The 16,503-nt window shown below is 47.4% G+C and overlaps 1 protein-coding gene across 1 annotated transcript in view; it reads right to left on the bottom strand.

The window, feature by feature from the left end:
• The window catches only part of GINM1 (glycosylated integral membrane protein 1), a 34,240-nt gene extending 17,948 nt beyond the window's left edge, over positions 1–16,292 (bottom strand). The window contains exons 1-4 of the mRNA XM_061574913.1: positions 16,171–16,292; positions 10,643–10,699; positions 4,107–4,206; positions 2,908–3,059 (exon numbers count right to left, since the gene is read on the bottom strand). Of these exons, the coding sequence (XP_061430897.1) occupies positions 2,908–3,059; positions 4,107–4,206; positions 10,643–10,699; positions 16,171–16,242 (381 nt within the window). The 5' untranslated portion in view covers positions 16,243–16,292. The remainder of the gene's footprint in view (positions 1–2,907; positions 3,060–4,106; positions 4,207–10,642; positions 10,700–16,170) is intronic.
• Between the last annotated feature and the right edge of the window lie 211 nt (positions 16,293–16,503).

The following is a 16,503-nucleotide window of genomic DNA, read 5'->3' as shown; positions in this document are numbered from 1 at the left end:
AGGCATCCATATAAATTACCACGGATATCTATTGTTGGTTGGGCTATTCACCGCACAAACCGCCTGCTGCACGTGAACGCAATCGAATCACAATCTCGGCAGCAGCCGCTGCCGCACACCCAGAGGTGCGAATATAAAACGGGAGGAGAGTAGGCGAAGGTGGATCCCTGCAGTCGCTCGCTGTGGTCACCGCTGACCACGTAAGTTCCAGATAGCCTCTCATAATAAAATCTCTACTTCCGAAAGACCCAAAGAATATAAATGTCTATTCTTCCAATGCTGGCCAGATGCACCCACGCTTGACCCCACCACCCGTGAGCTGCCGATCAACTCTCCGCGGGGTACCCAGTTATACGACCACCTCTCGTTTTACGCGGGAGGTCTTCTTGAAAAACGGCGCGTAACTCAAAATCGCGTGAAATAAAATGTAATTTTCCCCATAATAAATAAAGGAAATGCTTGGGGTTAGGGAGAGCTATCGAACCTTACTCTTACGCCTACGTATTTCACTGATTACGGTAACATATTATATTTACAATACTACCATACATATATTAAATAAAGTAACAGCCTATTTAAAAAAACAATTTGGGAAAACGAGAAGCTTTTTAAACACGTCAAGCAAGATGCGTGCACAAGACAAGATCTTGCGAATGGCGCGCGAGAAGGAGATGCGGACTGGTGCTGCTGTCGGCGCCTTGTGGTGGTTGTCGTACTGCTGCTGCACCTGAGGCAGCGTCACCACTCAACTTGCTGCCCCGACTAACGATGAGCTCGCAGTGCATTCTGTAACACCGCAGCCCCACGACGCTGGAGCCCGTCGCTTCGATGACAGCGCGCGCATAACAAAAAAAACAAGCGTAAAATAACCTAACGCGCCATTTCAACAAATCGCGTCACGTAAACCCGCGTAAAACGCAGGGCGACTGCGCACGGCTGGGCGAACAGTGGCGGGGAGAGATTTAAGAAACTCACCCCCCGTTGTTTAAACTGCCTCGGCGGAAGATCGAATCGAATCGGTGAACACCGGATCGCAAGTTCAGCACGCTGCTCGCTATTGTATCACGGCAGCTTCGCGGTCGGGGGGGGGGGACGTGCATTTATTTTTTTCACGCGAGAATGGAAAGAGGGAAAAGATCAAATGTATTAAATTCCCAGCCTTCATATGGCTCATGGGGGAAGCAATTTAATTCGTGGGGGGGCGCTTGACTCATTCCCATTGCCGTTCGCCAACTCGGGCGCGTTAATAAATGAAGGCGACATCTCTCGAGAGGGGACGTGGAAATCTGTATGCATACCGAGTCTGGTGGATAAAACATCTAAAAGCGTAAAAATAAAAAATAAACGCAGCCAGCCGGATGATGGCGAGATGGAATGTAGCACGACGTGTGGCGGGTTTCTCCGGGCACTTCAGTTTCCTCGCGCGAAAAAAATACGCGGATCTCTTTGCCAAACATAGGGTGTAAATTTGTGTGTGTTTTTAAAGGACAACTGACGATTTCGATTGTTAACCTTTCGATTTAAAACAAATACTCACGATCGACCGCTCAATGAGCGTGCTCTATGATAACAACTTTGCTGCTCCCACGCAGAAGACTCGGCCCACTATGTGGACAGCAGAGCCACATCAATCAACATCAATCAACGTCAATGAAACTCCGCCGACTGTTGTAAAGATATGGCAACTCCTGGACTGTAGGGTGATCACGTGGATTTCGCATTAACCGGAGCACATATTTGTTTGGTTTAAGCACGTGACTTGTAATAAACATTTCCAAGAATAACAATATGCCACTGGTCTAAGACTATTAATTTAGGCTTAAGGGAAATTCCACGAGTTGTTAATTTACGGTTCAGATATTCGTCACTGGTGATGGCCGTAAGTGGGAATCGAACTCGGATCGCCAGGTTAGTAACACAGTGCGCTAACCACTGCACACGCGACAACAGCCACCATTTGCCACTAAGTGGCGGTGACGTCACCACTGCGCTTGTGCCAGGCCAGGTGCACTTTGAGGCCACGTGAATTGTCGAAGGCTCGTTAACAGGAAGTCACGGGACAGACCCAGGTGGCATGGTTTGTAAACACACCACGCATGCACACACACACACCACATACTCACACGCACCTTTCCCCGGTGTGTTAGGCAGTGTGCCGTAGGTGTCTGTGCCCTTTTAGCGCTGTTTTCTGTTTTCAAAGTTTGTGGGCAACCCTTTGAAAAAAATTCGTGTTTTTTTGCCAGGGAAAGTGCCCCCCTATTTTAGACCGACAAATAAGACGCAGATAGACACAGAGCTCGTGAAATTCACACTCCGAACCTTCGTTGGAAATCAATAGAAAGGCAACCCCGTGTGGATAAAGCGGTCAATGTAAGAAACTCAAAAGTAGTTCTGTAACGTCACGTTCTGGGGGTCATTCTGTGACACAAAGTGGTGATGTCACCCGCAATGAGCGAGTCGAGACGCGTGCAGGAGATGCGGTGTCCTCACAGCGTTCCGACCGACGCCATCAGGCGAGCAACAGGGTCGGGGTGCCAGTGAGTGAATGTGTGCGAGTGTGAAAGTGAGCGAGCATACAAAGACAAAGGTCCCCCGTGTAGCCTTCACAAACTGCTAGACAAGTCCTATGAGCGAGCACCTATGAAGGCCGGCAAGGCACACGAGGGAGCGGGTGGCCAGCACCACGCCCGGCCGCTTTTGTCTCCCCAGTGGCAATGTTTACACACCGGACCAGGTACTAATTTTAAGCTAAGTCGACCTAGGAGAAGACCAGGACCGGGTTTAGATATACCTCAGTGATGTTGGTGGCCATGGGCGAGAATCCAACCCGGGTCGCTGGGTTCGTAGCGCAGCGCGCTAGCCGCTATTCTACCACACACGCACACAAACACGCACGCACGGTCTCACCTGCGTTGAGTCGATGTCCGTCACCTGCAGCTGGGCCACGATGCCCGGCCGGCCTGGCTGCCCCGAGATGGGAGACTCGAGCACGAGCACACGGAGACTCACGGGGGACGACCACTGCTGCAGCACCGACACTCCGTCAGTGGCCAGCTCCGCTAGTACACAGACACACACACACAGACGAACGATATAATAAGCTATAACATAAATCAGAATCAGAAGATGTATTTATACTGGAGGAATCCGATAAGCTATAAAGTTATTTTTCACAGATGTCCAGTCGGGGCACGGAGTAAGAACGTCACAACAAACAGGACAAAAACACGATAGGAGTGCAAAGTACAAGAAAGGTAAATAAAACAAACGCGTACAAATAAAACTAATCCATCCCCATCCTATTCTTGGTTCTTTCGGTAAAGTCACGTAGAAGGGAAACACTAAAATAATAAAAATATAAAACAATCAAATTCTCACGACGTTTCGACTGCAACACAAGCAATCACACCTGATGATGATTGCTTGTGTTGCAGTCGAAACGTCGTGAGAATTTATTGTTTCCCTTCTACGTGACTTCACCGAAAGAACCAAGAAAATGAATCCCTGCAGTCACGAAAGCTTTAAATCGAAATTCACCCCATCCTACCAGACAAAGCCTACTGAGGTATTAACTTGTTTTTCAACAGCGACCTGGCCACAAATGATAGCTCAACAAAGTGGCCCATCATTTGGAAATTTGTCGCAGACACACACAAAGATGATATAATACACTATAACATGCAGATCCTCTATCACAGACACACACACACGATGTAATAAACTAGAACACAAAGATCCTCTCGCACAAGACACCCACATACGGATAATGTAATACACTATAACATACAGATCCTCTAGCAGAGACATACATATTTAGAGGATAAAATACACACACATACATAAAACACCACTTGCAGACGCACATACATTTGCCCCAACCGTCTGTTGAAGGCTACATGGGGACCTTTGCCTGCATGTGTTTTGTGAAACCAATTTGCTGAGCAGAGCCCCAAAGACCCAAAACGTGAAGCTTTGGAGAAGAGATGATGATGATGGAGAGGGAATTCAAGTGGAGCAAGTGCGAGGGAAATAAGCAGCAAGAGAGACGTTGCGACCTTCAGTGCGGTGTCTCAGCACACACAGAGTGTGCGCGTGCGCGTGCATACCCACGTCAGCCTGGCAATCCACACGAGTCACCACATTGCTGCCCACGGGATGCGTGTTCACAGAGACTTTACCCTCGCTCACCGTCACGTCCAAACGAACCTGCGCGCGCGCACACACAAACACACAAAGATCCCCCCCGGTAAAGGTCCGTTGTTAACAGATTGTTGGGCCAAGCGTTGCGAGCAAGCGCCCATGAAGGCCGACGGGACACACTCGTGGGCGGGTGGTAACACCACACCTTTGCTGCCTTTGTCTCCCCCGTGCGCCGATGTTTATACACCCCGCTCCAGGTACTCATTTAAGGTTGGGTCGACCGCGGCGAGGCTCGGGACCGGCTCAAATATTTACCGCTGTAATTTGTCACGAGAAGACACTGAGCTCATTATGCTTGCGTGCGTTCTGGAGCCAGAAGTGCCGTTCTCAGATGCTGCACGGGGATGTACACACATAGACACGGATCTTGAAGAGGCTCCCAGCACGTGGGGCAAAACGTCGGGCATTGCGCAATTCAACACGTAGTAGTGTGGTGCAACCCGAATAACACTTTGGAGAGCGGTGCACACAGCCCTAATTCTGGATGAGGGCCTCGGGGGGTTATTTTCCCACGGTGCGCCAGGCTGGTATGGATTGGTGAAGATGGGGAGCAGAGGCTTGGAAGCATAACATTGCAGCATGACAATGGCTTTTTGCCGCATTGTTGTGGTGTGGTGATTGTCCCACACGATCCCTGGGACCAGAGTAATCAAGAAGGGCGGAGCAAACACTCCACGCTCCCATCGGTTAGGGCACGGGCGGCAAAAGGATTGGTCGGAATGTTCAAAATGGAAAAGAGCTGGAGGGTTGGGTGAGCGTCAGGTGAGACGGTTAGGCCAGGTGAGGGTAAGAGAGGGATGATTGGTGGAGACGGAGGGCGAGGAAGTGCAGAGCCAGGAGGAGGTTAAAAAGAGGGAGCGGGAGGCGGAGTTCGGGACGTTGCGGGAGAGAGCGAGAACCAGAGTGTGGACCCGTGCCGTGGAATAAAGACCTTACCTTGTGCACAAAGAAAAGGGCCAGTCTGCTTTCAGTGGTGAAGATGATAGCAGTGGTGATAACACGTTGTCGTTATGGCCAGAGTGGTGATTAACATGTTCTCGTGGGGAGTTGATGATAGCAATGATGACCTTGGTGATCGTTATGTTGTAAAAGGTACGCTGGTGTTTGTCGCAATGCTGAAGACCGCTGGCAGAATGTAAAAATGTCAACGTTTGGCTCAGCGCACGTGAGCCCACGCTCGCTTGAGCCTGAGTTTTGACAATTTAGACTCCCAGGACGGAGCGAGCAATTTAACTGCACTTTCAGAGCCAATTTTAGAAGCGAGACTGAAATTCTCGTGACGCTCCTGTGGCCTCCCTCTTCCTTCTCCCCGCTGCCGTTATTCAATCTCTGGAACATTCACCGCTGGCTCTGCTAAGTCCTTCAATGTACAGTAGTCCCTCGGTTAACGAGTGACATCGGTTAATGGTTTGTCGGTCAACGTTTCGCCTCCCATAGGAACCCCCATGGTTTCGACTGACGATAACATTTTGTCTAATGGAATGTTTACGTTATGCACGCGGGTCGCCAATTTCGGCCAATCCCTCAGCCAATCAGCGACGCCAATTTATGCCCTCCTTCAAAAAGTTGTGAATGGAGAGGAGCGAAGGAGGCACAGCAGACAAATCTTGACGGTTTCTTGAGAAAGAGGCCAAGATTGGAGCCATCGACATCTGGAGCCAGCAGTTCTGGACCTCCAGAGGTTCGAATGGATGGAGACGCTCCTTCCAAAAATACATCTTCTCCTACCTCAATGTATCCTGCAACCCCATTAAGCCAGCCAACTTCTTAGCCCAAGACAGTAACTGTTATGCTCTATTTATTAATTATTTAACGATGTTTCTATTAATATTAATACGTCAGTATGTTCTTGTAATGTTCATTTATTATTAATGAGTGTTTAAATGTTAGAAACTATTTTTTAGGGGTCAAACAGGTCAACTCACGATCGTTTTCGAACGTTTTTTATCTGGGTTAGATCGTGTGAATATCAACGTGTCGTTAACCTGTCAACACCCGACACAGCCGCTTACAACAAGGTTTGTCACGTAAACAACGCGCGCCAATTAGTGACGACTTCAGCCCACCGCTGTGTTGGAGAGTAAATCCACAACATTTACAATTCGAGTACTGTGTCGTTGGATGCAATTACCAGCGAAATGACACGGTACTAAAATTGTAAATGTTGTGGATTTACTCTCCAACACACACCGGTGTGTTGAATCGGTAACCGATTGGCACATTCCGTTAATGTGACAAACCTCACTAAATTGGGTTCTGTCGGGTAGTGGTGGGTTCACGATACATTTATATTTATGCGATCTAATCCAAAAAAAACGTTATCATGAATAATCTGTCGCAAGTGCCTACGTATCAAATGGTCTTGGAACGAATTAATGCGTTTTACAGCTAATTCCTAGATTCGATTAACAGATATTTCGGTGAACAGTAGTTTTCGTGTAAAGCGGATTAGAAACGTTAACCGGGGAACTACTGTACTCGAGTCCCTGATGAAATCACGCGTGCGTCCACTGGGCCTGCAACGAGCGAAACCGGCGTCTCGTCCCGACTCCCTGCTCGAATGGAGCCATCTTACGTTAAGCAGCCCTGTTCCAGCTGTGACAAGTCCACGTTCCTATGGTGGGGGCTAGTCCATGCCTAACCTGGCAAAATTCGAGTTATAAAATTGTATTTTACTATGGGCCACATGAAAAGTGTAGAGAAGACGACAATTGAAAGGATCTGAGGAGTACTCCCGTGATATCACCTTCCTCCAGGGAATCGCAAACGTTGGGTGATGCACTGCTCTGATAAATAAACACCTCTTCTCGGGAACGGATGCTGGTAGCACAATAGGAATAAAATTGCGTTCACAGAGATAAATAATCAAGGCCTGCTGATATTTGGGATGAATGGAAGGCGGGTGTGGAGGGCTGGTGATCGCAGGCAACACTTGGGAGGTGGCAGGGGAAGAGAAAGGCCACAATCTAAATGGACGTCAGACATCAAACGCCGGATGGGATGGAAGCGGTCTCGCAATTGAAAGATGAAGCAAAGGGCAGAGCAGAAGTTTGAGACATCCGGTTGTTGGCAATGGTTACGCCTCAACAGCCCACAAGATCAAAGAGATGAGAAATAAAGGAAAATTATGATGTCGGGCAGAGCTGGGTCCGAGCAGGAATTGAACTTTTGACCTTCGGATTGCGAGTCGAGTGCTCTGACCACTGGCGCCCGCCGGCCAGATGACATAAGAATGATGCACAAGTGCCTATATTAACGAAGCCCCCTTCGTTAAGGAAATGGTTTCGATATAATTCCTCGCTGATGTTTGTCACGGTTGGGAATCCAATTTGGGCTGTTGGGTTTATCGCGGAGTGCGTGAACCGCTGCGCCATCGTTCTCCGTTTACAAATTTGCTGCAAAATTTTACAATCTGCCACCAGTCACACACAATGTTCTCTCGTTAAACTAGCTAATGACATCACGGGGTCCTTTCAGCCAACGGTACAGAGGTGGCCAAGTGGCTGAGCGATTACAGTCTCGGAGAGAGCACTACTGAGAGCCTGGGTTCGAATGCGGGTACGTGCGCACGTACGCCTTCGGAACGGGAAAGCGTTAACCTGGCAAAATTCAAGTTCTAAAAATAGTATTTTACTATGGGCCAAATGAAAAGTGTGGATAAAAGGGTCCGAGGAGTACTCCCGTGATATCACCTTCCTCCAGTGAATCGCCAACCTTGGGTGATGCACTGCTCTGCTACATAAACACCTCTTCTCGGGACCGGATGCTGGTAGCACGATAGGAATCAAATTGCATTCGCAAAAAATAAAAAGCTCTCTACACGAGGGATGAGTTTGAGATTGAAACGTTTCGCTGCGCCATCGTTTAGAACATCTTCGTGCGAACAACTGTGATGGCCATGTGACTCCTCTATTTTGCACACAGTGTTGGTGTACGGTGCTTTTTCTGCAATATTTTGCTGTCTTTTCTTGGAATTTCTGTTTGCACTTAGTCACATAGTCACTTTAAGATGTTTTCTTGTTCATGTTTTTGTTTTTTGTTTGTTGCGGTTGCACCCAATTCAAGAGCCGAATGGCTCACAGGGCTATACCTAATATATGAACTTGAACTATCAGCAAGAAGAGCACAAAAAGTGACATCATTCGAGTGGAATTGCTTCCCGTGACATCACATTTCCGTTTCGATCAGAAGCAATACAAAATTTGCATTATCTGAAATTTTAAAGCCGGGAAACTTTTTGATCGATTTAATCCAAATATTGGGAACAACATCCTTACTTACGACCTGATTGCACGCTTCGGTCATTCACCGAGTGACCGTTAACGGGATCAAACTTTTGTTTGCAAGTTAAAGGAGGCTGCTAAGGCTTTCTGGCCACCCACAAAGATGCAAACACACACAAAGAGGTATTCCCCACACGTAAATAAACTCAGCATAACACTGTGAGCCAACACCATGAGATGTCCTGCTAATTTATAACCAATGAACTACACTAATGGACACAAATTGACTGTGCCAAGGACAATATTTAAGTGCATTCCACTGCTGAACGGGAGCCGTTTTCTCATCGTCTATTCTTATTCCGAGCTGCGATATGCACGTGTGCGTGCGTGTGCCTCCGTGGGGAGCGGTAGTGTAGCGGTTAGCGCGCCGCGCTTGTGGCCAACACCAGTGATGATTATCTGAACCAGTCCTGGCCCTCTCCTAGGTCGACTCGGCCTTCAACGAGTAAACGTCACCACGAAGTAGACAAAGGCGGCCGGGTGCAGTGCTGGCCACCCACCCCCTCGTGTGCCTTGCCGGTCATCATCGGTGCTACTCACTAATAGCACTTGCCCCAACAGTCTGTTAAGGCCATATGGGGGATCTTTGTCTTTGTACGTGCCTCACAGCCCCAGGTGTTGTCTCTCAGCCCCAAGTGGTGGGGGGGAAAAATAAATACATCTGCAATTATATTTTTTAAATTCGGTATTAACGTTTCAAAACGAGTTGACAGCCCCACGTGAGTGGGTTCGCTCGGGCGCTGCCAAGTACCAACGCTGACTGGATTAAGTGACTTGCGGGAACAAAAACACGTGAGAAGCCTTTTTTTTCTTTTTCAAATGTGATGAAAAAATGTTCAGCCCAGACAGTGATTGAGTTGAAAGAGCTTGACTCACAATCGGCAGAGAAGACAAATCCTGGTTGGGGACTCAAGATACCCCGTCACCTTCATCGTGCTGTTCAAAATCATCATCGTCATCGTCCTTTTAGGTTGGATATGAGGAGGCGCCCGTTTTCAGGAAGTCAGCGAGGGTTTTTTGTTGATATCGTGTCCTCTGCTATAGGAATATTGAATTTTCACTACGGAGCAACAAATAAAAATGAGTAGGGATGGAAGCAGACTTGAAGTTTGTTTAATCTATAACTTGTCAAGACAATCCCCACTGTGTATTGTGGTACTATATTTTTCTACCCCCAAGGAATGATTGAGGGAGTGGTGCTGCAGTGGTTAGCACCCCCCAACCCTAGTAGCCCGAGTTTAATTCCCACAGCATGGGAAGGCCTTTACTCAGCAATGTATTGACAAAGGGCTGAAAGTTATTTTCATTATCACGTATGAATGATAGATCAACTTCATCATCGACTTGGATTTGAATCTACAACCTTCTGACTACAGCAATAGACCAGTAGTCATACACTGGTAGTGGTCAATCTACATATACTTTTTTTGTATAAAATGGAGCCTGTCATCATGAGAATGAGCAATGTCCCCCAGTGGCTTAGAGGCTCTGACCTGGCCGTTACAAATCGCTCAACTCCTTTCCTGTTCTCAGACCTGTGCAAGAAGCATAGTAGCGCCGTTGTTTTTTAAGACGCCACTCACCACGGAGGACCGAAGCGACACGACCGCGGCCATTCTACGATAGCCGGTGCCAAACTGTGCCACACGCCCTCCCGCATGGCCTTGTGGGAGCCTCGGCACCGATTAAAGTTATTTGATTTTTCTTCCGGTTTCAGTTTTATGATGTGCACGTACGTCATCGGAACGGCAAAGGGTTGAGAGAGACACTCGGCAGCTTGAACCAAGGAATTAGTGGTCTGTGGTTCTGTGTCTGTGACAGTCATTGGGAGCAATCGTCAAAACAAATATCCCCATCTCGAGCAGCTCAAGCCTCCTGTAGCTCACGCAACTGTGGTTATTGTTGTTGGTGGTTATTGTTGTTGTGTTGCTGGCCACACCACAACCCCTAACCAACGTGCTCGACCAGACTTAATAGACGCACACTAACACCACTTGCCCCCATCAGTCTAGAAGGCAGAGCAGAGGCACCTTGGTATTTTTGTTCTGCTTTGCCGTGTGCCTGTGGGTGGTGGCTGGCTAATTGGGATGGAGGTGGATGAAGAGTGTGTCACACCAACTGTGCCAGTGTTAATGAAACGCAATGAAGAGTGGTCTCACCTCAAACTGCCGGGACTGGTTGAGCGATTGCACCAGCACGTTGATTTGAGCATTGCTCTGTAACAACAACAACAAGAGTGAAATCATCATTAAATTAGCATCACGATTACCATTATCAGCATCATAATTTCACGTCAGTCAATATCATGTCAGTGTACGTTATACAATCATTTTTAAACCCCTACCATTTTTATCATCATTGCATCATTCCCATCGCCTTCATAATCAGCATCATTAATTTATTAACAATTATCATCATCACATTCATGTATATTGTCGTCATGTAAATGTAAAATATTTCATCATGAACATGACAAGCATTATCATTCTTACCACCACTAGTAATGGTATTACCATCACAATCAACAAGATCAAATCAGCTGCAATCTTTACAACCATTTTCATCATCACATTGATTAATGTCACCATTATCATCATCATCATCCCACAATCAATGTCAGTGTTTCCCTGCTCAAAGCAGCCAGAAGAAGAAATTACACATTACCGTGTCAGGGACCAGCCTCTCCATAAGAGAACGACTGCTGAAATCCCACAAAGCGGTTCTAATTTTACACATCCAGGAGGAATGGATGATGGGCTGAGCCGATCCTTAACTGGGATTTGAACTCACGACCTTCAGGTTGAACCCTTTTGTCACTATGGACGAGGGCCTCACAACCCCATGCAGGTAGAGGGCGATTATTTGACCATACCTGACCACAACAAACGCCCAGCGCACTTTCAATAGCTAGGAGGGCCAAAGTATTCTCTCTTATTATAATGCTTAATTTGATTAGGGCTACACGCTGACACATTTTCACACTAAAGCCCATGTCTGGCACAGAATGCTGTTTTCGCGAATAATTGCAGGAACCCTGAAGCCCCCTGTAAGTGCATGACATGAAATGAGCAGACAAACGCACTTGCACAACTTCCTACAGACCTAAATCATTTGAAAGCAATCGCGTAATACGTAATACAGGCACGCGGTGACGTACGCACGTACACCACTACATGTATAGTCAGCCTGTCAACCCACTGCTGGGACAAGAGATACAATAGAATGATTGTTTTCTGCACTATCCCCTGCTGACAACAGAGACCTGCAGCAGCCAATACTCTGTTTTTTTTGGTACGGTGGTCGCTCATCCCAAGTACTATCGCGGCTCAAACCTGCTGAGCTGTTGCGATGATGAGACCGGGCGTATTCCAGTTGATGTGATCGTAAGCATTATGAATACGCGCAAAAAAAACAAGGCTTTTCAGTGTCGCCATGCCCCACGAATGACCTCAGGGTGTCATTGACTTTCCACTGCTGATCCCGAGCCAGCAATGGAAATTGTAATCATTAACCGTGGTGGGTCAAGTTTATCCAAACACTTCCAAGTGTTGTCATCAAATGTAGTCTCGTGAGCGCCAATGTTGACAACGCTGCGCTGGTCACGGGAACGTGACGTGGCTGGCCTTTCCATCGGATGGCAAGTATTATATAAGACTCATAGTAATAATAATAAGTATTAGGCTGATTATATATTCCAATTAAGTCGCAAAACTCGTTCTCAAGAGAGTCCAGCATTGTGACGTTTGATAAACGTCATGAATGAGCGTTTGGCTCCATGTGGGAGGAAACTGGCCACACACACGAGGCGGGGGCGATGTTCAAAGCTCCATAGATAAATTTAATCCACAGACTCACAGTAGCGAGTGCACTAAATCTATCTGTGGACCAAACTCGTTGCTGGACTGCCATCTCCGATCACCATCTCGGATCAGCTCACAGGCCCACGCCTACGACACCGGGTATGTTTACTGGTGGTCATCCACCCAATACATTTCCAGACTTGACGAGGCCGAAGAACACCCATGCATACGAGGGGAAAACACTCAAGACTCTCACCACTTCCAATCAAGCTCGCAGCCTACAACACTTGCCAAGCTCTGGTGGACATTCAACCCGTACTTCCGATGAGCAGGGTTGACATACGTACACACTTAACCAGGTTCAACCCCGTTTGCCGTCTGAGATCTGATGAGATTGGGTGCATTTATGGCGACCTCGCTGGTGACAGGACTCATTTTATCCAATGCAAAGCAACGATGATGGACTAAGACGATGCCCAACAAGGATTTGCACTTCAATGCATTGCGTGAAAAATATTAAGAGGGCACAGTATTACACAGCGAACCATTTTGGCAATTTGCGCAGTTCACAGCTGTTGAGTCTGATGTGATGAGGCTGTTAAAGAGCATGTGACATCATCATTGGCACACAATAGTCGTTGCAAGCTACCAGAGAGAATTCAATTTATGCCACTATCAAGGGTTTGCACAGACCTTGCTTGCAAAAGGGACAATGGATCTCAATTGGCTTATGCATGGTTAAATTAAGGATGCCGATTATAATTATTTAAGAGATGATGGATTATTACCTGCCTAAAAAACCATCACTCATTTAAAAGCTACTGACTCTTAATAGGTTCTAACATTTTAACAAAATTTTTTTTTTCATTTACCAATTAAAACATACTGAGATTTATAGCTCTTTTGAGAATCAACCTGGCTATAAATGATAGCTCAACGAAATGGCTTATTGTGCGGAAATTTACATCAGTCAAACACTATAAGCGCATGTTGATTCTAAATGCGGAGGGAAAAACATGACCCGGAAAAAAAACTCCAAATATACGCAGCAGGCGTCAGGGTCAGGATCGAACCCACGACCTCCTGCGTACCAGACGAGGTAATGAACATCTCCTGGCCACCGTGATGATGATGAGAGAGAGAGAGACACGCAAACTCCAAATATACAGCAGCAGGCGTCAGGGTGGGGATCGAACCCACGACCTCTCGTGTACCAGGCGAGGTAGTCCACATCTCCTGGCCACCAGCCATGATGAATCCACTGCTTGATGAAGGCTCCCCGAGGCGAGAGCCATGGGGCCCTGTGATGTGAGATCCCACCAAGCAACCGCACACAACAGCTGATTTCATCGCTCCATCGCCACAACACCCCTGGGGGCATCGTTGCCTCTCTTCGCTGCCACTCCGTCATTGTTCTCGCCTGCTGGCGCATCATCCCTTCTAACGACGTGTCCTGCCCAAGCCCGCAGTTTCCCAAAAAGTGATTACGCTGTAGAAATAATATCACGACAGACAGAGAATGCCCTCTCACATTGCTGAATGCAGGACGTGAATCACGAGAGGTAATGCTTCTCAATAATCTCTCACCTGGCTAAATCAATGACTTCAATCAGCAGAGACAATTAACCTCAATGACCTTTCACCTGTTTACAAAATAGACCTCAATCGCAAAAATACGAATCCAGATGGGGTCTCATGGTCAAGTAAAGTAAATATTTTTTGAGATAATGAATCTCAATGTGCCGTTATTCATCCTGGAGATAATTCAACTCAAAGGACACGGACGACATAACAGAACTAATAACGGCTTCTCATCGAGTTAAATAATGGTCATCAATCATCGAAGAGATGAGAAAAAATTTATTACTTAAGTTTATATCTCAATGAAGTCTTCACCCAGTGATATCAGAGCACATCGACGCTCGTTGGGCTCTTACCTGGTTAAAGCACACCAATTATTTCCACAAATTATTGAGATAAATCTCCATATGCCTCTCACCTGTTTAATATGCTATCAATCACAACACGTGAGTGAGTTTGCGTGGGTTCATACCTCTGATTAAATTGAGGATGCCATTGATTTCAGAAATCAATCTCAAATCGCTCTTCTCACGTGGTTAAATAAAAGTTGTCAATCAACGTAAGAGCTTCATGAATTTCAATGACCTGCCCACCTGGTTAAATAAAGTAGGAACATTTATTCGGAAGCAATTGCGGTGACAGCCAAGGATGGAACGATTCCTAAGAGCAAGATCACCGAGGAGATGGAGTGGTCAAATCAGTTGTGTGCAGGCGCTTCGTTGGAAATTTATTCCGAGGATCGTGGTGGGGAGGCGTTCATCCAACTGTTGATTGCCATGGCCGATGATGATGAGGACCTGCTCGTGTACTCTCAGTTCAATAGACCACGACATCAAAACTCTTAGACGGTTATATAAAGATGTCAACTCTGGAAGATAATGCATTTTAATATAATCTTACCTGGTTACATGAATAACACCAACACATTATTCGACGATAGCTATGCTTTATGCCACTCACCCGGCTATAATAAAGAAAATCGAATGATGAATCACAAGAGAACACAAAAACTCAACGTGATCCCACCCAGTCAATCAAATAACGCGAATTAAAAAACACACTAAGATTGCAATGTATTCTCAGCCGGTTGAGTAGCGGGCGTTAATAACGCCACACGCAGGATCTCAATGTGCTCCGGCGAGTTTTAATCGAGGACTTTAATATTAGATTCAAGAGACAATTGAACGTGGCTGGGCACTCGCCTGATTAAAGGAGGAGACAATCTCACAAGTGCACACTCCCCATGGTTAAATAATGGCCAACCGGTAACACGAATCGCGCACATCACCAAACGCGTAGCGGGCACTGCACATTGCGCTTGAGCAGAACCCGCAGTACACCAACACACGCACATGCCGCCGCATCCCCTTTCATAATTCACTGCTGGACGAGAAGACCTTCTGATGCCGTGAGAGATTGTTTTTTTTTCTTAAACCCATACCAATGCCTGTCAGTGGGGGTGGATTGATGAAGCAATAGCATCAGGTGGGCGGCATCGAGGTACAAGGCACAGCAGGCAGAGCATCCTCCACGAAGCCTGCGAAGAACCCAGCGCCTGCTTGGCTTTGCGGCACGAGGCGAGGATGGCAAGGGCGCATTGTTGACGCTTTTCGGCACGAGATGTAGAATCCTTTAACGCTCATCAACGAACCAAGACCCCCTCACCCCACCCCCAGTATAGCCTGTAACAGACTGTTGGGGCAAGTGCTGTTAGCGAGCACCTATGAAGGCCGGCACAAACTCGAGGGGGGAGGGTGGCCAGCACCACACCCGGCCGCCTTTGTCTCCCCAGTGATGTTTTGACGCACCACACCAGGTTTCTCATTTGAGGCCGAGTCGACCTAGGGGAGGCCCAGGACCGGTTCAGACAATCGTCAGCGGTGTTGGCCACGAGCAGGAATCGAACTCGGGTCGCCGGGTTCGTAGCGCAGCGCTAACCACCGCTCCCAAAATCACGCACACACACAGTGACACATCCACGCAAATACCACATTGCACGCGTAGTTAGAATCCTAATAAGTGGGGGGTTTTTTTAAACCACGCAATTGTTTAAACGGTAAATTGCAACATTTTAAAAGGTAAAAAAAACTACCACCTCAAAGCCCGGTGCCTCCGTGCTCTTAACCGGCTAAGGTCGCCCTCAACCCCGGCCGACATTTCAGGCCAGAGCGTGGTCTCGCTAGGCCGCAACCGGTCCAACGGTACGCGGCAGCGCATTTCAGCGCGGGGGCGAGGAGGGAAACAAATAAAACAAACCAAGGCTGATGATTATCCATTTTAACGACTGACCTCTCACGCGTTCTCACCTCTGCGCTGACGCCAACGAATGCCGCGTTCGCGAAGACGGCGAACAGGATCACAGCGCCCGCTTTCGCCATTTTACACCGCTTCTTGTTGTTATTCTGTGCGCGGGCTGACGTCACCGCGATGTGCGTATGCCGCGGTGACGTCACGACGTCGATCTTTCTTTTCGAACGCGTTGACGTCATCGCGCAACCCTACACGGGCAGTCCCCGGGTTACGGAATGGTTAGGTTCCCGAGAACGATCCGTAACCCGAATTGTCCGTATATCGGAAACTGAACATTTCCCACCCAAAATCAAGATAAATTTCATTTAACTTAATCCTAGTGAAACTCG

Source organism: Lethenteron reissneri, chromosome 56 (assembly GCF_015708825.2).
Source record: "Lethenteron reissneri isolate LAM-NWPU_2019-01 chromosome 56, ASM1570882v1, whole genome shotgun sequence".
Taxonomy (NCBI): Eukaryota; Metazoa; Chordata; class Hyperoartia; order Petromyzontiformes; family Petromyzontidae; genus Lethenteron; species Lethenteron reissneri.
This window is presented reverse-complemented; position numbering and strand designations above follow the sequence as displayed.